The following is a 21,624-nucleotide window of genomic DNA, read 5'->3' on the forward strand; positions in this document are numbered from 1 at the left end:
TCTGTGCTGGAGCGGTGGGATGGGGTGGGATGGGGTGGGATGGGGTGGGACGGGGTGGGACGGGGTGGGACGTTGGACCTCACCGTCAGTGGGTGGGGCCTGGGTGCAGCTGATGGTGGCCCTTGGGGGGTGGGGGAGGGCGGTGCCAGGGGCTAGACTAGTCCAGAAAAATCCCCTTCCTTGGAATATTCCAGGAAAATATTCTCTCCTGCTCCGTGTTTGTGGTCAGAGTCATGCCTCAGAGCCTTTGGGGACCAGCTCAGCTCCCAGCTTCCAGAGGCCTTGGGATACCTGCCATCTCCTCCATACCGGCCCACACAACACACTTTTCTTGGTATATGTAGATGTGGGGCCTGGCTTGTGAACCTCTACTCCTGGACCAGTCCTGGCTCTTGGCTGTGTTTCATGTGGCCTATCTGGGACTTTTTAAAACTTTGAAGGCATTGCCAACATTGAAAAATCCGGTGGTTTTACATTAAAATGGGACTTCCCAGCTTGCCTTGAATAGGAACTCCAGGCAAGGGCTGAGTAGTAGCTGCCCCCTCTGATGGAGGCCCAGGCTTACTGGCTGCCGCAGTCCCCACCACTCCCAGGTGTCTCTCACCAGGCTGCTTCACTCACTCACATTCCAGAAACATTTGACTTTGCAGTCAGTACTGTGTGGCTTTAGTCAGATGGCCCTGTGTCCCCTAAAGCTCTCAGGAGGGTCCACGATGCCCCGCCGGGGGGGTGCTCCAAGGGCCTCTAGCCTGACTTTCCCCAAGGAACAGGACTTTTTGACAGGCCCCAAAACATCTTGCCTCTGTGTCCAATTCTTGCTGATGGAGAGATCCTACCCATCTAAAGAGTCTCTCCTGTACCCCAGTCCTGAGCCTGGACTCACACGTGCTATGCTCCTACTCCCCCCAGAGGTGTAAAGGCAGCTTCCAGGGGACCCCTTCCCCAGTTTTTCCATTCTCCTCTCATATGGGATCAAGGTACCTCCCCCCCTTAGAACCTGATTCTAAGGCAGCTAGGGAGTGTGGGGCAAGTCTTGGGCCGGGGGGGGGGGGCAGCAGCTGCCCAGTCTGGGTGGCAGGGACAGATCCAAGGGATTTGGAGTGCTTTGGACCAGTAGCAGTACCAGGATGTGTAGGTTGATGGGTCTGAAGGGGAGAGAGATGGGCTGGCAAGGAGAACCAGAGAACTCTTAAAGCTGCTTTTCCTGACCGGCAGTACTTCCTGTGCTAAATGCGGGAATATTGGGGAAAGCTGATGGGATTATCAGGCGCTAATGCCTCCCTCATGTGACCTGGTACCACCATTGTCCTGCGTCTTCTGTGACGAGGGCTTGGAGGTGGGGGCCCAATTTGGGCTCTAGACTTTCTATGACTAGGTCTGGAGCAGACCCCTGGGCCTGGGTCAGAGTCTCTTCCAGCATCAGGCCAGATGCCAGCCCTGTCCCATCCCATGGCAGTGGGAGAGGTGCCTGTGGCAGCTCTTACCACCTCTGGTCCTCTGCCAGGCTGGAACTATGTTCTGCATTCCAGACCCAGACCTGGCTTGTCTCTCTTTACAAGTCCAGGGTCAGGCCCGTGCCAGCTGTTGGTCAACCCTGGGGGCTGGGTGCCATGATCCCATTTCCTGGCCTGTGCCGTGGATGGCTCTGCCCGAGGCGAGGAAGACTGGCCTGACCTGTTGGAGGAGCCAGCCCTGCCCTCCATGACTTCCTGCCCCCGCGCCCCCCAGCGCCTGAGTCAGTGGGCTGGCCAGTTGGGGCTGATGGGGTGGGAGTGCAGGGAGGCCAGGTGCGGCGTCTTGAGGAGGTTGGTTTAGAGCACGGATGAGCTGTCAGTGCCACCCACAGGCCCGTTCCCCATTTCTTGCCAAGGTGACAGTGGGGCCTCAGGACTCACTCCACTTGCTCTCAGACGCTGCCCTGAGCTCATCAGCTCTTGTTTCCTCACTCTCCTTCCATCTCCACATGGCGATCTTTGCTCGGCACACGTCTGATCCTGTCCCCCTTCACTTAAGATGTATCATCAGCTTCTTGTTGCGTGTCTGGTGGAGGGAGGCAGAATTCCCCTTCTTAGGTGGCAGGCCCCATTCTGTCTAGCCTCTACCCTCCCCCTCCTGAGGCTCAGCCCCTCACCATCACTGCCAGGCCACCAGCCACATCATCCTTCACCCTGTCCCAAGACAGCCCATGTACCTGCCTGCCACACCACAGAGCCTTTGCACACACAGCTGTTCCTGCCTGGAACTCCCCACTTGGTTGATTCTTCCTGAACCCTTGGGGCATAGGGAACACACCCCTCCCCTGCGGCCAGCCAAAGTCAGGTCCCCCTGCCCCCTGCCCTGTGTCCCCAAGAACTTTACCTTCACATCTTTGGGGTGGGGGGGGGACTGTGTCTGCCTCTCAGGCCAAGCCGTGAGCAACCAGAGGACAGGGGTGGGGCGTGTTGCACTCACTTCCAGTCACAACGGCAGGCTGGGCCAAGGGCTGGGCACCGATCAGCTCAGCAGAGGAGGAAATGGTAGGGAATGAATGAGTGAGTGAATGAAAGCCCTTTTAGAACCTCTGAAGGGACCTGCTTCTGGCCCCAGTGAAGCCAGCATCAGTGTGGGGGGCACCCCAGATCACACGCCCACCTTGTCCCCCTGTCCGTCTGCTCCCTCACAGAAGGCACTGGTCAGACCAGGTCAAGAAGGGCAGTTCTGAGCCCAGCTTACCCTGCTGGCCCAAGGTAATTAGAGCCTTGTTACTCACAGGTGACCGGCCCAGAGTACTCCAGGAAGCTGCAGAGACACCCAGGGCCCCACCCAGCTCCCCAGCCCACTCTGTGGCTCCTAGGAGGGTGGGGAGGGGAGGTGGGCAAGCGGGCTTTGGGCAGCTGGCCAGGAGGAATGGACAAGCAGGGGAAGCGGGGGCTGGGGCCTCTGTTGCCTGGGTGAGGGATAGATGCAGCTCCTGCAGCTGGGTGACCTCTGACCGTTGGGACCACAATGAGGAAGGGGCTCTGTTTGAGGGTGAGTGTCAGAATTGGGGTGAGGGTCGAGGCCCTTGGGTTCCTAGGGACGTGAAACCAAGACCAGGAGAAGAAACAAACAGATGAAAGCACCTGCCAGAGTTCTCCTGGACAGTGACAGGCCATCGGCCCAGAGGAGACTGGCATAGAGCAACGGGGGTGGTCTGCCCTCTATGTTCCCAACCACTGCCCCCCACCCAAAGCCCCACCTCCGGAGCAGAGTGGGGGCAGAGAATGGGGAGGGTAGGGAAGCACGGTGGTGAAGGAGGCCCTGCTCCCAGCCCCTGGCATAGGCTTAACGTCATGCTGAGGGGGTTCTGAGTTTCTAAGATGTCATCAGGAGCCTGGGGTAACTGAGGAGGGGTTCCCCAAACCTTAGTGCAGACCTGGAGCATCTAGGCCAGCTGCACTGGGCAGGGATGGAGGGAGTCTCTGGTTCCAGCACGCCCACTCATCTTCCCTGGTAACTCTTGTCTGATGCCTAGGTTGGCCAAGGTGGACCAGTGACAGAGTGTATGTGGGGTCTTTCTGGAGCTGGTGAACCTGGGATGGAGCTCGAGACAGGTGTAGAAAGAGGGGCCAGCTCCCCTATGCCCAGGGCCCATACAGGTCCTGGACTGAAGCAGGTGGTCAGGTGAAGGACCCAGAGCAAGAAAGTCTGGGACATGGGGATGTGCTCGGCGTTGGCGTGTTGGTAGCACAGGGAGAGAGAAGGTGGAGGGTCCCAGGGGCCAGGCTGGACACAGCTAGAGGGGCCGCATCGCTCCTGGCCAGCATGGTGCTTGGAGTCATGAGGCTGACAGCTCTCCAGCTGTCCCTAAGGCACAGTGGCTGGTCACATCTCACCAACTAGCTCTCTCTCCCTCAGGTCTGTGCTGCCCCTGCTGGATTCTGACTCTGGGCTCCTGATCCTGGCAGGAAAGGTGAGCAAGACGCTGGAGTGCCGGTCCACGTCAACTCCCCCGGGATAGTGCCCTCACATGCCAGGTCCATCCCAACCTTTGACCTAGCCAGCCAGCTGGGAGACTGGGGACAGCAGGATGCTGTCCACCCCCAGAAAGAAGCCGAAGCGGTGCGAACCAGGCTGCACCCCTGCCAGGCTGAATGGCTGTCAGCTCGGCATGACTATAACTCCTAAGAATGTCAGCTTTTTGGACAAGGCTGACAATCAAGCAGGGTTAGCCCACGGCAGGCGCTCTGTAAATCCTGACTGTGCCCTGTTCTTACTGCGTGCACACTGAAGCCCACCAAGGACTCAGCCCAGAGCTGGGGGCAGGAGCTGGTGGGGGTGCCGGGGGGCGGGAGCTGGTGGGGGCGCCGGGGGCAGGAGCTGGTGCAGTGCCTGGAGGTGTGGCCGAGAGTGGCACTCAGGCTGGGCTTGTTTCAGGGCGAGAGTCAGTTGTATTGCTATGACGTGGCCCCACAGCAGCCAGCACTGAGCCCAGGTAAGCCCTGTTCTCCTCCGTCCTCCCCCTCCTCTCTCCCACCCTCTCTGACCGTCTTCCCGTGGTGTCCCTCAGTGACCCAGTGCATCCTGGAGAACGTGCTCCGGGGTGCGGCTCTCGTGCCCCGGCGGGCGCTGGCCGTCATGGGCTGCGAGGTGCTCCGAGTCCTGCAGTTGAGCGACACGGCCATCGTACCTGTCAGCTACCATGTGCCTCGCAAGGTGAGGGGGGCCCTGGGTGAGGGACTAGGAGGGCCTGGGGGGCCTGGACCTCCCTGGCCACGTACCTGTGTGCCACCAGGCTGTGGAGTTCCACGAGGACCTGTTCCCAGACACCGCAGGCTGCGTGCCCGCCTCCGACCCCCATGCGTGGTGGGCTGGGAGCAACCAGCAGGTAGGGGCCATGGCCTGGCTGGCCACTCCCAAACTCCATCTGCCCCCTGCATGGCCCCGAAGTCCAGCTGTCTGCTAACGCAGCCTCAAACACCTATCCTCCCTGCCTCAAACGCCAGCCTCTTCCCACAGGTGCGGAAGGTTAGCCTCCACCCAGCTCACCGGCCCTACCCCAGCTTCACTTCCTGCCTGGTGCCCCCCGCGGAGCCCTCCCCCGATGCAGCCCCACCTGCAGCAACCCCGCCTGCAGAGACACCTGTGGGTGATGCGGACCCCAGCGTGAGTGCCTGGGCCATCCGCCCGTCCCCCCATCATGCGGCCGCAGTGGGTGCCCTGAGTCAAAGCTGGCAAGTGCGTTTGCCCGCCTGATGGTCTTTGAGCCTTTTTTAGCTGTCAAGCGCAACAGAGAGGAACACGGGAAGCATAAATAAAGAACTTCGCACTGTTCTCTAAATTGAGCAAACACATGAAAAGCAAGACTTTCACAGAAAAATCTAGATCTGGCTTCTCTTGAAATCCTGGCAGATCTTAGCCGAACTGGGCCTGTCCTCCTACAAAGCTAGGAGCTGGCAGCTGCCACCCTCTTCCCACATTCTGAAGCTGAGCTCGCCCTGTGTCACCTCCAGCCCTTCTAGCATTGGTGTTTGTGTTCCCACCCAACACCCCACAGTGGGGCGTCTTGCCCCCACGGTGTCCCACAGCCCGGGAGGAGGGACCCAGAGTGATGACCCCAGAGCCCCCTCTCTCTTTGGCCAACACACCCGGGGTCTTGCTGGCTGACCCAGGGTGCTTCTCCCCCAGGAGGGCTTCTCCTCCCCTCTCAGCTCGCTGACCTCGCCCTCCACACCCTCCAGCCTGGGGCCCTCGCTCTCTAGCACCAGTGGCATTGGCACCAGCCCCAGCCAGAGGTCCCTACAGAGCCTGCTAGGTAAGTGTGTCAGGGCAGGAACTAACCCTGTCTACGTTCACCTCCCCTCCCGGTGGGGTTACCAGTCCTTGTGAGATGAGGTGAATCTCAAGTAAGAGGGCAGCTTGGATGTTCCCTGGAGACCTGGGCTTGCAAGTCCCATTCTCAGGCATAGTTCTGGGTGAGTTATATTGGCAGAGGCCGGGGCACGGGCCATGCGCCCTGCCGTGAAGGGAGCAGGCAGCCCGGACTCAGGGCAGGCAGGCAGGGTGTCCTCATGTGGCTCTTGTTCCTGCCACCTGCCAGGCCCCAGTTCCAAGTTCCGCCATGCTCAGGGTACTGTCCTGCACCGAGACAGCCACATCACCAACCTCAAGGGGCTCAACCTCACCACACCTGGAGAGAGTGACGGATTCTGTGCCAACCGGCTACGTGTTGCTGTGCCCTTGCTCAGCAGTGGTGGGCAGGTGGCTGTGCTTGAGGTGAGGAACCCCACCCACACAGTGCCCCCCAGGGCCCTGCAGGAAGCTAAGGGCATTGGGTACCCACACCAGCTCACACTCTCTGAGCACAGACCACGTGCCAGGCATGTGCCTGGCATCCCCTTTAATCCCTTCTGCTGTCCCGCAGGGCCACCACTCTTATCCCCGTTTTACAGATGGAAGAGAGCAGTGAGGCACAGAGAGGTTTAGTGACTTGTCGGGTCACACAGCTGTGTAAGTGGTGGAGCTGGGATTCAAACCCAGGCTGCCTGGCCCCCAAGCCTGAGCTCTTTCCACCACTCCACTCTGCCCCCCTTACTTTCTGGGACCTCACAGTTGGCACTTTGGGTTCAGAGCACAAGCTGCCTGAGGCAGAGAGCTTGGGCCACCAGCCACCCAGCAGTGGGGCATTGGCTGCTGTGGGTGGGGCACACTGCTTGCCCTGCAGCCCCTGGGGACTGAGCTCTCCTGCCTATTACTCATGAGCCTCTGCGGGGTGATGCCTCCCACAGCTGCAGAAGCCTGGCCGCCTGCCCGACACAGCACTGCCCACACTGCAGAATGGGGCAGCTGTGATGGATCTGGCTTGGGACCCCTTTGATCCCCACCGTCTCGCTGTAGGTAAGAAGCTGGGCACTTGGTTCAAGGGAGGGTCCAGGGGTCTGAATGAGGGTAGGGGGAGCCCGGAGGTCTCGGGGACAGCAGTGATGAGCCTGCACTTCACAGGTGGGGAGGATGCCAGGATCCGACTGTGGCGGGTGCCCCCAGAGGGCCTGCAGGAGATGCTCACGACACCTGAGGCCGTGCTCACAGGTCAGTTGGGCCCAAGGTGGGGGCTGGGAGACAGGTGGTGACTCCTGAGAGGCTCAGCTTTACCCCATGTCTCACCCCAAGGCCACACAGAGAAGATCTACTCTCTACGCTTCCACCCACTGGCAGCCGACGTGCTGGCCTCCTCTTCCTATGACCTTACCATTCGGATCTGGGACCTTCAGGCCGGAGCCGAGCAGCTGAGGCTGCAGGGCCACCGGGATCAGGTAGGACATCTGTGGGGGCAGGGACCCAGCCGCAGGCCTAGAGGCTGCCTCTCATGTCTATCTGCACCCGCAGATATTTAGCCTGGCTTGGAGTCCCGACGGACAGCATCTGGCCACTGTCTGCAAGGACGGGTACTTGCGGGTCTATGAGCCCCGGGGTGGCCCTGAGCCCGTGCAGGTGAGCAGGATGCACTGGGGGCGGCCTCCAGACCCACCCGAGGAATGGCTGTTGGGCCTCACGTGCTGTATCCTAACAGGAAGGCCCAGGGCCTGAGGGGGCCCGTGGAGCCCGCGTTGTCTGGGTGTGTGATGGTCACTGTTTGCTGGTGTCTGGTTTTGACAGGTAAGGACTCAGGGACCACCATCCCCATCTCCATACTTAAGCAGCTAATTGTGTCCTCCTTTCCCAGACATACAGCTGTTAGGCATCAGAAGCCATCCCTGCTACCCACTAATTGGATGGATGGATGGATGGGTGGGTGGATGGATGGATGGATGGATGGATGGATGGATGGATGGATGGGTGGATGGATGGATGGGTGGGTGGATGGATGGATGGGTGGATGCATGCATGGATGCATGGGTGGCTGGATGGTTGGTTGGTGGGTAGGTTGATAGATGGATGGGAGGGAGGGAGGTGAGGAGGAAGAATGAGTCAACTGGGAACCCAGAGGGATGAGAGCCACACCCTGCTGCCTGGAGCCCATATCTGGTGGGGACCAGGTAAAGAGCATGAAACAGCCAAGCCTACTGGAGAGGTCCAAGGGATGGGTATTTGGGACTTAGGAGGAGGGATCAGGGAGGGCTTCCTAAAGGAGATGTCATCTGAACTGAGCCACAAAGGAGCTAGTAACCAGAAACCCAGAGGAGAGGGCATTCAAGTCTGGATGGAAAGGCCAGGAAGCTGATGAGCCTGGCTGGAGCAGAGGATGAGAAGCAGAGTGTGGGGAGATAAGTCCGGACTACAGGTCACAGTGGCCACGAGGCCAGTGCTGGTATTAGGACTGTGCTGAGGAGGGTCGGGGGCGGCAGAGTGAGTGGTAGTCGGGGATGAGGCTGTGGCATGATTCCAGGCCGGTAGTTCTGAGAGCTGGATCAGGAAAGAGAGTGGATAGAGGCACTCTTCAGGCTCCGAAGCCCTCAGGACCCCCAGCCTGACAAGATAGGATGTTTGCTGGAGTCCTTGCCCTGACTCAGGCCCCTGCAGCTCTAAGGGTCTGCTTCTGCTCCCCTATCTCCCTTGCAGCCGAAGTGAGCGCCAGCTACTCCTGTACCCCACTGAGGCACTGGCCGGCGGCCCTTTGGCAGTACTGGGACTGGATGTGGCTCCCTCGACCCTGCTTCCCAGCTATGACCCAGACACCAGCCTGGTGCTACTCACCGGCAAGGTGGGCTGGGCCTTCAGGTGGAGGTGGTGGGCAGGTGAGAGGTGGGCAAGAAGGCAGCTTTAGCTGGCCGCCTCACTCTCACCACCCCCCCACCCAGGGTGACACCCGCGTGTTCCTGTACGAGCTGCTCCCCGAGGCTCCTTTCTTCCTGGAGTGCAATAGCTTCACATCTCCCGACCCCCACAAGGTGAGCCTGGGGGCTCTCCCTGGTGTTCCTTTACTGTGGGACACGGGGCTCCCCCGCCCTCTCCTGGCCAGACGGGGAAGTGCAGGGGCCTGTGGGGTCAGCAGGTCACTGGGCCAGGGTGTGCCTGGCAGCTCTCAGGAGCTGGTTGTTAAACTCCACCGTTATTAAAAATTAAACCATAAAATCTTGAGTTATATGCACCTACAAATAAATTATATTAAAAACCAGGGCAGTAAACATCCAGTGTATCACTTCCTAATTATTTTAGCTGATTTTACTGTTACTTATGCTGTCGAGCTTGCTTATTTTACCTGTGGGATCCATCAGTGGAAGTATCCAGAGGTGCTACCAGATGTCCTCCCAGCTCTGCATTGAACAAGTCATGTTGGTAGCATGAAATCGCCATAGAAAGAGGCTGATCAGGGCTACGGATCAGGGCATCTTTCCTTCAGAGAGCTCGTGGTTAAGCACCCGCCAGCACACCACAGTTTGGAGACAGGCCGTGGTTCTGGCGCTCCGTGAGGGCCCAGGTGCCAGCTCAGACTCCTCTGCTCTCCCAGGGCTTCATCCTCCTGCCCAAGACAGAGTGTGACGTGCGGGAAGTAGAGTTTGCCCGATGCCTGCGGCTTCGCCAGACCTCCCTGGAGCCTGTCGCCTTCCGGCTACCCCGAGTCAGGGTGAGGTTGGGGGCCCAGCATCCCAACACCTAGTCCCCCTTCCCAGCCTCTGTCAGGGGCTTTGGGGCCTGACTGGCCCTGTCACCAAACTGTCCTATTTCACTGCTCTTTGGGGCACCTGTACCCCTTACTCTGCTGAGATTCTGAAACTGGCAGAAACCCCAGACAGGGGTCCTGGGTCTTACCCCCTTCCCAAGGGATGCTGGTGTGCCCTGGGTCTCTGGTAGGTGCCTCAGGGTAGCTCCTTCCTTCTTCCCTACAGAAAGAGTTCTTCCAGGATGATGTTTTCCCAGACACAGCTGTGAGCTGGGAGCCGGTGCTCAGTGCCAGTGCCTGGCTGGGAGGTGCTAATGGGCAGCCCCGGCTTATCAGCCTGCAGCCCCCCGGCATGACCCCAGGTAGGATGAGGAACTGGGGGGTGGTGAGTAGGAAGCAGGGGAGTGGGTAGGGATTGGAGGAAGGGGCAAATGGCTAAGTCCAAGATCCCCCTGTCCCTGGTGGCATACAGAAACCTCTGGCACTCCAAGAGGATTTGCATTTCCAGGCTCAGACTCTGAGCCTTTTGAGGGCAGGGCCCAGGGTCTGTGTTTCCACCACATTTCCCACCCCTGACATGAACGCACATGCACACACACAGCGCATGCACGCACACTGCCGGGTGCCCACAATAGGCCTTGTGAACAGAGGGTGGAGTAGCTCTTGTTGCCCCCCCCCCCCCCGCCGGGGTCTCTGCCACAAGATTCCTTAGGGGATGGTGCCAAAGGGTTGGGCAAGGAGTCCTCACTGGGGTGGGGGGATTCTCTGATGTCCAGTGCCTGTCCCTTTCCCACCCCAGTGAGTCAGGCCCCCCGTGAAGCCCCTGCCCGACGGGTCCCACCCTCAGCACTCTACCTGGAAGAGAAATCAGACCAGCAAAAGAAGGAAGAGGTAGGCACAGGAGATGGTTGGCCAGTGTGGCACGCACGGTGTCCTGGCTGCCCCAGGTGATTGCCTTCCAGTTCTCTAGTCCAACCCAGGCTGGGGCAGGAGCCAGTGTCACCCCTCTCTTAGTTGGGCAGCTTTATGGGGAGACCTTCTAGAGCCCTACGCTGACCCACGGGGCACAGGACTCAGGAAGAGGGAAGGGCAGAAAGAGGCCCCCATCCGGCCTGGGCCAACCCAAACAGAGCCAAGGCTTTGGGACCTAACTGTGTTCGGGACCCTGGCGCACATTTGAGTGTCTGAGGCAGTGTGCAGAGACAGCTGCCCTGCGACTACAGTGCTGCGTGTCCATCTGCCTCTGGCTCCCTGATCTCTGCTGAGGTGGCTTTTCCTGTGAAAACCATCCACTTTAGCAGCACTCTGATGAAAATGGCTGTTTTCACAACTGTGATGGGGTTCAAACTGTGAGGTCCTGTGTTCCTGGGGTTGGAAGTCCTGTCCTATTACCTTCCCACCTCTTCTCTTGTCCGCTCTCCTAGCTGCTAAATGCCATGGTGGCCAAGCTAGGGAACCGGGAAGACCCACTCCCCCAGGACTCCTTTGAAGGTGTGGACGAGGACGAGTGGGTAAGTAGATAAGAGCGTCCTGGCATCCCCTCCGTCCCTCCCTCCCCCTGCAGCCCACTTCACCCCCCCTTCCCCAGACCTCTCACCCACCCCCTCGGTTTATCTCCCCAGGACTAGCCTGCCCACCGCTACCTCTAGCCTCACAGGCCGCTGCCGCCTCCTGGAACCAGCTGGTGTGGTGCCCCCTGCACACCTCACATCTCACCCTCAAACTGGAAGATGCCTCCTGGCCCTGCCACACCTTGTCCCAAAAGCCCTGGCTTCCTTTGGGCCTTGGGCACTTCTGTGGCCTCTGGGCCCTGCTGCAACTCTGGTGGATTATCTGCCCTTCTGTTTTCTGTGGGACTAGCTGCTTCGCTGCAGCTGCCTGCTCGCATCTGGAGCCAGGGGCATGGCAGTGGGGTGGGGTGGGGGTCAGTAGCACGTCCCTGGGCTGGTCCCCACCTGGACTGGCTTCGCCCTGCACCTCCAGTTGTTACACGCTGTCCCATCTTGCCTGCTGCCCCACTCGTAGTCAAGAGCCTTGGGGGCTGGCCCCCTGCCAGGCCATTTGGAGCAGCACCAGTCTCAGGGGTCAGGGACCAGTTGCCCTCCTCCTCAGGTTTGAAACCGGGAGAAGGGGGCATTACAGAGCTGATGGCCCAATTAAGGGGGGTGTGAACCCCTCAGGGAATGGCCTGAATATACCCTGGATGTTTTCAGCAATTAAACTTTTCTAAGCTGGCCACCTCTTGTGCTGCTGTGGTCTTTTGGCTATCTGGAAGGGGAAGGGGACAGGAGGGTGGGTGAGGGCAGTTTGTCTCTGGGTTCCCCCTTGTCACAGGTCTTACTCTGCTCTTGAGCCTTTCCAGGTGCTACGATTTCGTTCGTTCATCCAGCACATAGATAGTGCTCTGGATGGTAGACACAATAATGAACAGGAGAGACAAGGCCCCTCAAGGCACTTGTTATAGTCTTCCTGTGCAGGGGAGTCAGACCGTGTACAAGTAAGCAAACCGTGAAGAGAGCTGTAAAGACAAAATAGGGGCACCTGCCTGGTTCAGTTGGTAGAGCATGCAACTCTTGATCTCAGGGTAGTGAGTTCAACATGCCCCATGTTGGGCATAAAGATTACTTAATTTAAAAAAGAGGACAAATTATATGAAAGGGAGCCCCTGAGATGCAGGGAGAGCAGGGTGTTCAGAGTCTGAGGGGCGACCTTTAAGCTGAGAGCTGAAACCTGAAGGCCACAGAGCCACAAGAAGAACATTTCAGACAAAAGGAAGAGTGGTCACCGCACTGCGGGAAGAAAGAATTTGGAGAGTTGGAGGAAAGGTCAGTGGTCCAAAACGTAGTCCAAGGCAGCCCGATTTACATTCATTCAACAGTCATGTGTTGAGTACCTTCCCTGTGCCAGCCACCTGTCCAAGAGTGGAGAAAAGTCCTGCCCATCAGGAATCCACATTCTAGGGGCGCCTGGGTGGCTCAGTCATTATAAGCGTCTGCCTTCAGCTCAGGTCATAATCCCCAGGTCGCGGGATCGAGCCCCGCATCGTGTTCCCTGCTCATGGGAAACCTGCTTCTCCCTCTCCCACTCCTCTTGCTTGTGTTCTCTCTCTCTCAAATAAATAAAATCTTGAAAAAAAAAAAAAAAGAATCCACATTCTAGTGGAAAGGAACAGGTTATAAACAGTGAACGTAAAATAAATGAATTATATAATATGGTAGAAGATGATAAGTTTGGCGGGGGGGGGGGGGGATAGAGGGGACTGAGAGCCAGACATGAAAGTTATGCAGTATGATTCCACTTCCATGAGCTGTTCAGAACAGACCAATCCAGGGGCTCCTGCGTGGCTCAGTCGGTTGAGTGTCTGCCTTCAGCTCAGGTCCTGATGCAAGGGTGCTGCATTGGGCTCCCTGCTCAGCTGGGAGCCTCCTTCTCCCTCTCTTGACTTGTGCTCTCCGGCTCTCTCTATCTCTCTGTATAAATAAAATCTTAAAAAAAAAAAAAAAAGGAACAGACAAATCTATAGGCAAGAACAAAGCTTAGTGGTGACCAGGAGCTGGGGGAGGGGGAGGGGCAGTGATTGCTAATGGGTAGGGAGTTTTTTGGGGGGGTTGATGAAAACGTGCTGCTGTTCTAGTGGTGATGGTTGCACAACTCTGTGAATACACTAAAAAGCACTGAATTGTGCACTTTAAAATAGTGAACTGGTTGGTGTATGCACTTCTAATAAAGCCGTTACTAAAACACAGAAGAATGCGGGGCAGCTTGCAGCGTTGGTAGGGGGGCGGGGTCGGCCTCATCGAGAAGGTGACAATTAAGCAAGAACTTGAGGGGGGAGAGAGTGAGATCTTCCCAGGCAGAAGGAATCTAGAAGGAAACCCATTTTGAGATTTCCTGTTTTCTTATATATATTTATTGCATATCTTTTAAACCAAATATTTTGGCTAAGTGAAGGGAAGAAATTGCCCCGCATTTGACAGATGTATTTATTCTGTCCCATCTAGCGCAGCAGGATAACCGTGAGGGCCACCTTGGGTCCTGGGACCGCCCACGGCTCGCCCCCGGTTGTCTTCTGAGCCGGAGCCGAGGCCGACTCCGCCTCTGACCCCGCCCACTAGTTACATCACGACACCGACACACACACACACACACACACACACACACACACACACACACACACACACTCCCTCACACACACACACACACACACACACACACACACACACACACACACACACACACACACACTCCCTCCCTCCCTCTGGAGGGAACAGTGCGCATGCCTAGCGCGGCGTCACGCACGCGCTCTCCCCCTTGAACTCTGACCCGCCGGCCGCCCTTGGGTTGGAGCCGCCGGGCAAGGAAGCCGCAGCCCGCGACCCCGAGGCGGAGCGGCCACCATGGTGAGGCCCTGGTTGGGTGCTGCCCGGGGGGAAAGGGAGGCCGTTTCGGGGCCGGGGCCGGGGCCGGGGGGGCGAGCTCCGGCCGGGCTGCGGGCGCCGCGCGCCGCCTGAGTGCCCGGCGGGAAGCGGGGTCCGGGGGCGTCGCATCTGGAGGACCGCGGCGGGCGCTGGCGACCCCGGGGCCACGGAGAGCCACTTGGCCGGAAGGCAGGACGGGCCTGGCCGGCAGGAAAATGCCCAGCAGAGGCGGTCGCCATGTGCCACAGCCGCCGCGGGAGGCCAGGTCCGGCCCGGGAGCCCCTGCGCGGGCCCTCAGCTAGTTGATGGTGTCGCCGTTATTGCCTCTTTTGAAAGCTGACGAAACGGGCTCAGACACCTTGCCAAGGAAGTGGCAGACCTGGGGCTTGACCAGGCCCCGCGACACCGAAAGCTGAGGGTTTCTGCGGTACCGTTGGCACCTGGAGCCAGTCCACAGACCTGAGCCACACTGGCTGCGACAGGTCACCTGGGGACCCTTTAAAAATACAGTGTCCTGAGCCCAGTCACCGGACGTTCTAGAAGTTCCCCCAAGTGATTGAGGCAGTCGGTTTGGGGTGCTACTTCTTAACCCTAAGAGCTTGCAAGGGCCAGGCCCTGAGCTGAGGCCTTACCTGGATTCTCTCATTTAATGCTTATGAAATTGGTACTGTCCTTGTCCCCATTTCACTGAGAAGGAGCCTGAATTTCAGGGATTTTGATTCCTCCAGGGTCATTTCATCCAATGGTGTCAGAGACGGGTGTTGAGACGGGTCACTGCTGTTTTTTTGAGGACCTACAACGAACCCTTGAACCAGGTCCCTCTCATGCATTCTTGCATGTAACTCTGAGCCACCCTCAAAAGCCAAGTAAAATGTTGCTCTGGAGGAGTTTGTATCCTAAAGGAGGAATCAGGCAAGTCTGTAAAATAGGACAGCGTATTAATAGGAAAAGGTTGTGTTCTGGGAAGGTTTCAGTGGGATCGGAGCGGTACCGTCTTGAAGGATGTTGGGTTTTGGCAGAGTATCAGAGTAGTAGGGAGGACATTCAAGGTTAATGGCTATCGTTTCTGGGGGGTGATGAAAATGTTCTGGAACTAGTAACATTCTGTACTTTTTGGTGTATTTACAGAGTTTGTGAACATGCTAACATCACTGAATGCTTGAGAAGAGTGACTTGTATGGTGTAGGAATTGGGAGACATCAGGGTAAAAGAAGTAAGAGCCGATTTAAAAGTAAATGGTGTGGCTGCAGGGAGGAGAGAGGTGAGAGGAGAGAAAACCAGAGAAGTCGTTTGTGGCCAGAGCGAGCTGAGAATGCCTTCCTGAGAAGTGGACTGAATTCGTAGGCAGTGGCAGTGGAGAGTTGTGTGTGTTGGGGGATGGCCAAAGCCCTCCAGCAGAGGGAGCGGTAGGAACAGGAATTTGGAAACCCTGCCTGGGGGCATAGAGTTTTTGCTGATGGTGACCTGGTTGTCACACCTGGTTGTCACATTCATTCAAATACCAATGGGGCTGCCATGCCAGCCATAGGCGGGGGCCCCAGGCATACCATGGTCCTGACTGTCCTCCTGCCTAGTTGTGATGCCAGCAGCTGTTTACAGGGGGTCTGGGTGAACAAAGCCCCTTTCCTATCTCAGTGCATCCTTGAGAAGGGGGTGAGTCTCAATGGCAGTCTCTGCCCACCAGCCCAAGAGCCTGGAACTGGGCTTTGAAGGGAACATTGCACATAGGTCTATCTGAAAACCAGGTTCCTTTCTTGATGCACTTAACACGAGATAAGCCACGTTCCACAGTGTCCCCTAATGGTCGCCTGTGGTCATCTGCCCCAGCTGCGGAGCTTTGGTCCTTCAATGAGAAAGCATACGTGTCATCCACAGTGGGTCCCAGGCTTGGGACTCTAACCTCTGCTCCTTGACTGGCAGCTTGACCTGAGTTGGATGCCGTGTCAGCCGGTTCTTGTCCAGGGTCTTCCGGCCCAAGTGTCAGCCAGTGGACTGTGGGATGTTTTGGGACTTTCTCGGAGAGGCCTCAGCCAGTGGCTGTCTTCATCACCTCTTGTCACTGGCAGAACTCTGAGCATAGCTGACCCACAGCTGGCACTGGGTACTGAATAGGTGCCTGATCTCTAGACAAGCAGGATCTGGTCCAGAAGCAAAAGCAGCTGTTGGGCAGCTTTGAACCTGCTGCTGACTGTCTGGTTGGTTTTATGTGGATTGGCTCCTGAGGACCTTGCGGCCCTCCTATAAGGAAGGTATTGTTCTCCCCATTTTGCAGATAAGAAAACTGAGGTTCAGAGAGGTTGAGTAATTTGCCCGAGGCCACACAGCTAACAAGAAGAGAAGCCAGGAAGCCAGGTTATAGCTCCAAAGCGGCCCTCTCCCTCCTTTTCCACACTGCTGCTCACTGCATTTGGCACGTAGCCTGGCTTTTTGCAGCCTTCTCCCCTGAGGAATCAGCGGATATGTCAAATGAGTTGCCTTCTTGGGGAAAGCTCTGTTACTCCATAGTGTCTGACCATTGTCAAGTTTTGTGAAACAAAGAAGTGTAATAAATGAAAAGCAACATTTATTAAGCACCTACTGTATCATCAGGTTCTGTGCCAGGCACTTTACAAGCATTAGCTCATCAAATCCCTCTGACAGCCCTATTGTTGGCCACATTTCACAGATGAGGAAACAGGTTGAGGGAACCTGAGAGCTTGTGCCAGGCACGCATTTGGGATTTGCACACAGGTGATACCAGAGCTTGCCTGTATGACCACACGCCACATTTCATCCCCTGGAGAGGTGTCCAGCAGGAACCTTGGTGGCCTCAGTGGACCCGCCAGGCAGCTCCCTTGGCCAGCGGGGTAGCCTTTGAAACTGCAGGCTACCCATCCTGTTTTGTTTTGTTTTTTTTTTTAAAGATTTTATTTATTTATGTGACAGAGAGACAGCCAGCGAGAGAGGGAACACAGCAGGGGGAGTGGGAGAGGAAGAAGCAGGCTCATAGCAGAGGAGCCCGATGTGGGACTCGATCCCGGTACGCCGGGATCACGCCCTGAGCCGAAGGCAGACGCTTTAACGACTGTGCTACCCAGGTGCCCCTACCCATCCTGTTTTGCACCCATGGAGCTCTGGCAGCAGGAATGACGGGGCCACCATGCCACGGTGGCTTAAAGCCTGCTGCGGTGGCTGAGGGAGCTGCCCAGTTACATTCTCAGCTCTTAATGTTCATTTTGAGCAACAGCCACCGCTCTGGGCAGAGAAGTCACTGGACAGTAATGGGCAGAGCAGTGGGGCCGTCCTCGGGTGTGTGGCAGCAGATGGAGGTATGGTCTGAGGCCTGAAGGGTGTGCAGGCTGGGGGAACCCTCTGAAGTCACCTGTTGGCCTGTCAGCCTCTCCATACCTCAGACAGGACCAGCAGTCCATCTGGGAACCTCCTGTCCCACTTTGGAAGGGCTTTGGGCACGGAGGGGGAAGTTGGGTGACTTCCCAACCTGCAGTGTGCCCGTTGTTTGTCTTGACACCTGCAGCACAGCTGGCTGCAGCCGCGCCCCCTCCCCTTGCTCACTGGACAGAGTCCTTACCGAGCTTTGCTTTCTGGTGTGAAATACAGGGCTTATGAATTTTTACTGACTTGTGAAATCCAAACCCACTTCCATTTATTAATTACTGCTAACGTCCCAGAACCAACAACCCCCCCCCTGCCTGTAAGGGCACGTTCATTGGAAGCCAAACAAGGCCAGTTCTGGGGTCCAGATTCCGCTGGAATCTGACGAGCCCCTCTTTGGCCTCTAGGTTGGGTCCTTGATCCTTGTCAGGTTGCTCAGTTGCCCTTCCTGCAGGATCCGGTGTGGGGTGGGCAGCCTGGAGATGCCATGGCTAAGAGCACCGATCTGGGGTTTCCTGCCCACCTTCCCTTTGAGTACTAGCTGTGTCCTCAGGCTAATCTTTAAACCTCTCTGTGCCTCGGTGTCTTGAGTTTTTGGGTTAAATGGCACAGTAACTAGAATGTGATTGGCACAGTGACTGGCACCCTGGTTCAGTTGATACTTGTTGACTGACAGAACATCAGACTACAGACAAGTTCGAAGAAGAGAAAGGGAAACCACTGAGGTATGCCTGTGAGCACTGTCAGCCTGCAGAGTGTCAGACCTCTCCAGGTCCTCTGCACACCTGCATTTATACCATCTCACACACCTGTCCATGTCCATATGTGCTGTCCGTATGGAATCTCTGTTCTCAGTCAAGTCTATACAGTTTCCTATCTCAGCCACCTTTTTAGTCTTAACTCTAATGACTTTACAAGTCCCCTGTGCTCTTGGCTGCTCCCAGGACAACCTTTACACTTTCTCCTGTTGGGCTCCCTCTGGTCCCTCTGCCTAGAAAGCCCCAGTACTCCCATTTTGATTCTACCTGCCCTCAAAACCTAGCCCAGTAGAAATATCTTTTCCCAGAGTTTCCACCTCATCTTGTGGCTTCCCTCCATTGCCTTTCTGCACTCCTGGGCGTGCCTCATGAGACTCTCTGTGCCTCCGTGGTGCATTGAACCACGCCGTCTCAGGGTAGAAAACTGCTGCGCCACTATAGACGCTTTCCCTGCCGGGCCGGGTCAGTGTGCAGGAGCTCTGAGGGCACGGCTGGCTTCCGTGTATCCTTGTAGGCAGGGTGCTGAGCAGAGCTTAGCTGACTCTGCAGTGTTTGAACCATTGGAGGAACTGGTGGCCAGTCCTGCTGTCCCTCAGCAGTTGGCTCTTGGTATCCTCGTCTAAATGCCCCCCCACCCCCCACCGTGAGCTTTTTGCTGCTTGAAGGTGGAGAGTTTTGTTCACTTTTGTTGTGTTGATTGGAGTGGTGGCGAACAGTTTCCTGAGAATTGAGTTGGCTCCAGGCTCCCGGAGTTTCCCTGCTGGTTGAACAAAGGTGGGACCTGCCAATCTCAGAAGCGCAGAAGGCCTGGGGTGACAGGGTGAGTTAATGGTCTGGGACCAGCCCCTGGTTCTGGCTCGAGACCTTAGTGCTGCTTCTGAAGCCTCTGTGCCCTGCAGCCCCATTGCCTTAGCCCCTCTCCTCCTGTCTGAAGGCCAGGGGTCCCATCAGCCTCTGGGCACTCCCTCAGGTTCACCTGCAGTCGTCCAGCCAGTGAGCACCTGAAGCCACCCAAAGCAGAGGCTCTTTATCAGGGTACTTTGGAAGAAGTTGCCTGTGGCTGCTGCTCTATGCTTCGTTACCTCAGAGACCTTGCCACTCAGCAGCCTTTTCCAGGGTCCCATCTCTGAAGAATGCAACCTGCTAACCAGGTACCTGCTTTGCCCACAGGCCAAATACCTGGCCCAGATCATTGTGATGGGGGTGCAGGTGGTGGGCAGGGCCTTTGCCCGGGCCCTGCGGCAGGAGTTCGCAGGTAAGTGTGAGCCCCTGGCTCCCCCTGGGCTGGGAGTTACTGCCCAGGTCACATTTTCCTATCTGGCCGCTCACCATGGGCCCATAGTGAATGCAGGGACCCTCTGCAGCCTGGGGTTCTGGCAGCCGGGGGCATTTTCCGGGGGGTGGGGGGCGTCTTTGAATTTTGGGACATTCTCATGAAAGGGAAACCTGGTTGACATGAACAATTGGGGCAGGAGTTGGCAAGCTGGTTCACCTGGCCACCTGTTTTTGTAAATAAAGTTTTAGTGGAACACAGCCATACCCTCTGGCTGCTTACAAGGCAGAGTCAAGCAGTTGCATCACAGAATTAATTGGCCTGCAAAGCCTAAGACATTGACTCTTTGACCCTTTAAGGAAAAGTTTAATGGCTTCTGATTCTAGGGTCAATGAAAGGGAAGAGGTCACCTGAGCCACCTGCTTTGGTGGCCTAAGTAACTGGTGGGCAGCCAGGTCTCAGCTGAGCTATTACTGCCTCTTCCTGCCTGCAGCTTCACCCTGCTTCCCATTGTCACCTAAAGCTCCCCAACTTGCTGTCGCTTGGGATGAGAGGGTAGGGGAGAGAAGAGGGACAGGGCCATCTCATGGTTTTGGGGACCAGGCACCAGGGTGGATCAGAACCTGCCCCTATTCTCCAGTGGGGTCAATCTGTCCTCACTTCATATACCACACCCCCCCCCCGCAAGAAACCCACTCCTGGAGAAGGGATGCATCCCATCCCTGCGTGTGTCTTCTCCCATGCCACCTGGCAGGCCGAGCTGCCCACGTGGAAGGCCCAGGGGAACCTTTGGGCTGCTGAGGGCTGAGCACTCACCCGTGTGTCCACACAGCCAGCCGGGCAGCAGCTGACGCTCGAGGACGTGCTGGACACCAGTCTGCAGCTGCCTCCAGCTTGTCTGGCCTCAGCCTCCAGGAGGCCCAGCAGATTCTCAATGTCTCCAAGCTGAGCCCCGAGGAGATCCAGAAGGTAAGACTACAAGGCTGGCTCTGAGACAGGTCTTGCCTGGGCAGACCAGAATGGCAGGCTGAGGGGTCAGGCCACCAGGATCAGGAGTGAAGGTGGCCTGGAGGAAAGGGACAAGTGTGGAGGCTGTGGCTGCTGCCATCTTGGACTCCCAGGTTGCGGGAGCTGCTTGTCACTCCTTTGTTTTTAGGCCCAAGGCAGGCAGTGGCAGAGACAGAGCTCCTTCCCCCAGTGGGCACCTGTCCACTTCTCTGTGCCCTAACAGTGACAGTGTGGCTTCCAGAGTTGCATAGTGAGCCATGCGGGGCATCAGGGTTGAACCCTTTGGCTTTCCTTCTTTGTCATTTCCTAGCTTCCCCTGCCTCTGTAACCCAGAGACCGCACACCCTCTCACCGTCTCCCCTCCCCTACAGAACTACGAACACCTATTCAAGGTGAACGATAAATCCGTGGGTGGCTCCTTCTACCTGCAGTCCAAGGTGAGTGCTCTTTGATGCTGGGAGAAGGGCAAGCCAAGGGGCCTTTTCTCACTAGGGTCCCTCATTTCTAAGCAGTTCAGAGCCTGGCAGGCAGGAAGGTGTGACGGGCCCTTCCTTGGTGCCCCAGCCTCGGGGAGGCCCCCCCAAACTGCCACTCCCTCCAGCTGCCTCAGCTCTATAAAGCCTAGCCAGTTGGGCTGAATTGGCCTGGGCCCTGTGTCACCCTGGACAGTGGCCCTCCCACCAGCCATAGCTTTGAGGGAACAGGACCACCAGCTGGTGGACAGCAGGGTGTGCCTGGGCCCTGTCCCCCGGGAATGCTGGGCACTGGTAAAGGAGGCACTTGTTTCCTAGGCTCTTAGCTCAGACATGCTCACTGCTCTGGGGGGACTGGGAAGGGCAAAGGCCTGTCCCACTCACTGCCCTGCCTGGTTCTAACTCCCTCCCCAGGTGGTCCGAGCCTGGGAGCGCCTGCAAGAGGAGCTCAGGATTCAGGCGCAGGAGGACAGAGAGAAGGAACAGATGCCCAAAACGTGACCACTCAGCTCGTCCTGCTGCACCCTGCCACCTCCTCTAATTTATAGTTTGGTAATAAATGTCTTTTCCGCATTTCTCGATGCACACATCCAGATTCCAGAAGGCAGGCTGCTCTTCCTGCCAGCAGGGAGGGGGAGGCAGAGGCACTACATCCCTGTTAACATACCCTTGACACCCAGAAGGCTAGGATGGGTGAGGTTGGCCAGGAGCCAGCCAGTTCAGGCCTGCCCACTGAGCTGTCACGGACCAGCCACAGCCACTC

The 21,624-nt window shown here is 57.2% G+C and overlaps 2 protein-coding genes across 4 annotated transcripts in view; both read left to right on the forward strand.

The window, feature by feature from the left end:
- CORO7 (coronin 7) overlaps positions 1 to 11,795 on the forward strand; it is a 57,511-nt gene extending 45,716 nt beyond the window's left edge. The window contains exons 11-29 of one of the 2 annotated variants that reach the window (XM_045784605.2): positions 3,877 to 3,931; positions 4,396 to 4,453; positions 4,529 to 4,674; positions 4,754 to 4,846; positions 4,978 to 5,124; positions 5,647 to 5,773; positions 6,059 to 6,234; positions 6,747 to 6,855; positions 6,961 to 7,047; positions 7,129 to 7,271; positions 7,345 to 7,449; positions 7,529 to 7,614; positions 8,518 to 8,659; positions 8,757 to 8,846; positions 9,407 to 9,523; positions 9,786 to 9,921; positions 10,359 to 10,450; positions 10,984 to 11,070; positions 11,182 to 11,795. In XM_045784605.2, the coding sequence (XP_045640561.1) occupies positions 3,877 to 3,931; positions 4,396 to 4,453; positions 4,529 to 4,674; positions 4,754 to 4,846; positions 4,978 to 5,124; positions 5,647 to 5,773; positions 6,059 to 6,234; positions 6,747 to 6,855; positions 6,961 to 7,047; positions 7,129 to 7,271; positions 7,345 to 7,449; positions 7,529 to 7,614; positions 8,518 to 8,659; positions 8,757 to 8,846; positions 9,407 to 9,523; positions 9,786 to 9,921; positions 10,359 to 10,450; positions 10,984 to 11,070; positions 11,182 to 11,187 (2,002 nt within the window). In that variant the 3' untranslated portion in view covers positions 11,188 to 11,795. The remainder of the gene's footprint in view (positions 1 to 3,876; positions 3,932 to 4,395; positions 4,454 to 4,528; positions 4,675 to 4,753; positions 4,847 to 4,977; positions 5,125 to 5,646; positions 5,774 to 6,058; positions 6,235 to 6,746; positions 6,856 to 6,960; positions 7,048 to 7,128; positions 7,272 to 7,344; positions 7,450 to 7,528; positions 7,615 to 8,517; positions 8,660 to 8,756; positions 8,847 to 9,406; positions 9,524 to 9,785; positions 9,922 to 10,358; positions 10,451 to 10,983; positions 11,071 to 11,181) is intronic. The other variant, XM_045784606.2, reaches the window with a different exon arrangement.
- Positions 11,796 to 13,722: 1,927 nt separating this feature from the next.
- On the forward strand, positions 13,723 to 21,434 carry PAM16 (presequence translocase associated motor 16). Of its 2 annotated transcripts, XM_045784613.2 has the most exons (6): positions 13,723 to 13,959; positions 18,811 to 18,927; positions 19,278 to 19,362; positions 20,213 to 20,349; positions 20,760 to 20,825; positions 21,276 to 21,434. In XM_045784613.2, the coding sequence occupies exons 3-6, from the start codon at positions 19,305 to 19,307 to the stop codon at positions 21,360 to 21,362; spliced, it is 348 nt and encodes a 115-aa protein (XP_045640569.1). In that variant the 5' UTR covers positions 13,723 to 13,959; positions 18,811 to 18,927; positions 19,278 to 19,304; the 3' UTR covers positions 21,363 to 21,434. The 2 variants fall into 2 exon arrangements, with proteins under 2 accessions (XP_045640569.1, XP_045640568.1); XM_045784612.2 differs by lacking the exon at positions 18,811 to 18,927 and having other exon boundaries at positions 13,728 to 13,959.
- Positions 21,435 to 21,624: the final 190 nt, after the last annotated feature.

Source organism: Ursus americanus, chromosome 2, assembly GCF_024610735.1.
Source record: "Ursus americanus isolate L20-20 chromosome 2, mUrsAme1.1.p, whole genome shotgun sequence".
NCBI classification, from domain to species: domain Eukaryota; kingdom Metazoa; phylum Chordata; class Mammalia; order Carnivora; family Ursidae; genus Ursus; species Ursus americanus.

Coding starts and splice junctions, on each gene's coding strand:
- PAM16 (XM_045784612.2), top strand. Junction 19,363..20,212: donor CCTGCGGCAGGAGTTCGCAG/GTAAGTGTGAGC, acceptor GTGTCCACACAG/CCAGCCGGGCAGCAGCTGAC. Junction 20,826..21,275: donor CCTTCTACCTGCAGTCCAAG/GTGAGTGCTCTT, acceptor CTCCCTCCCCAG/GTGGTCCGAGCCTGGGAGCG.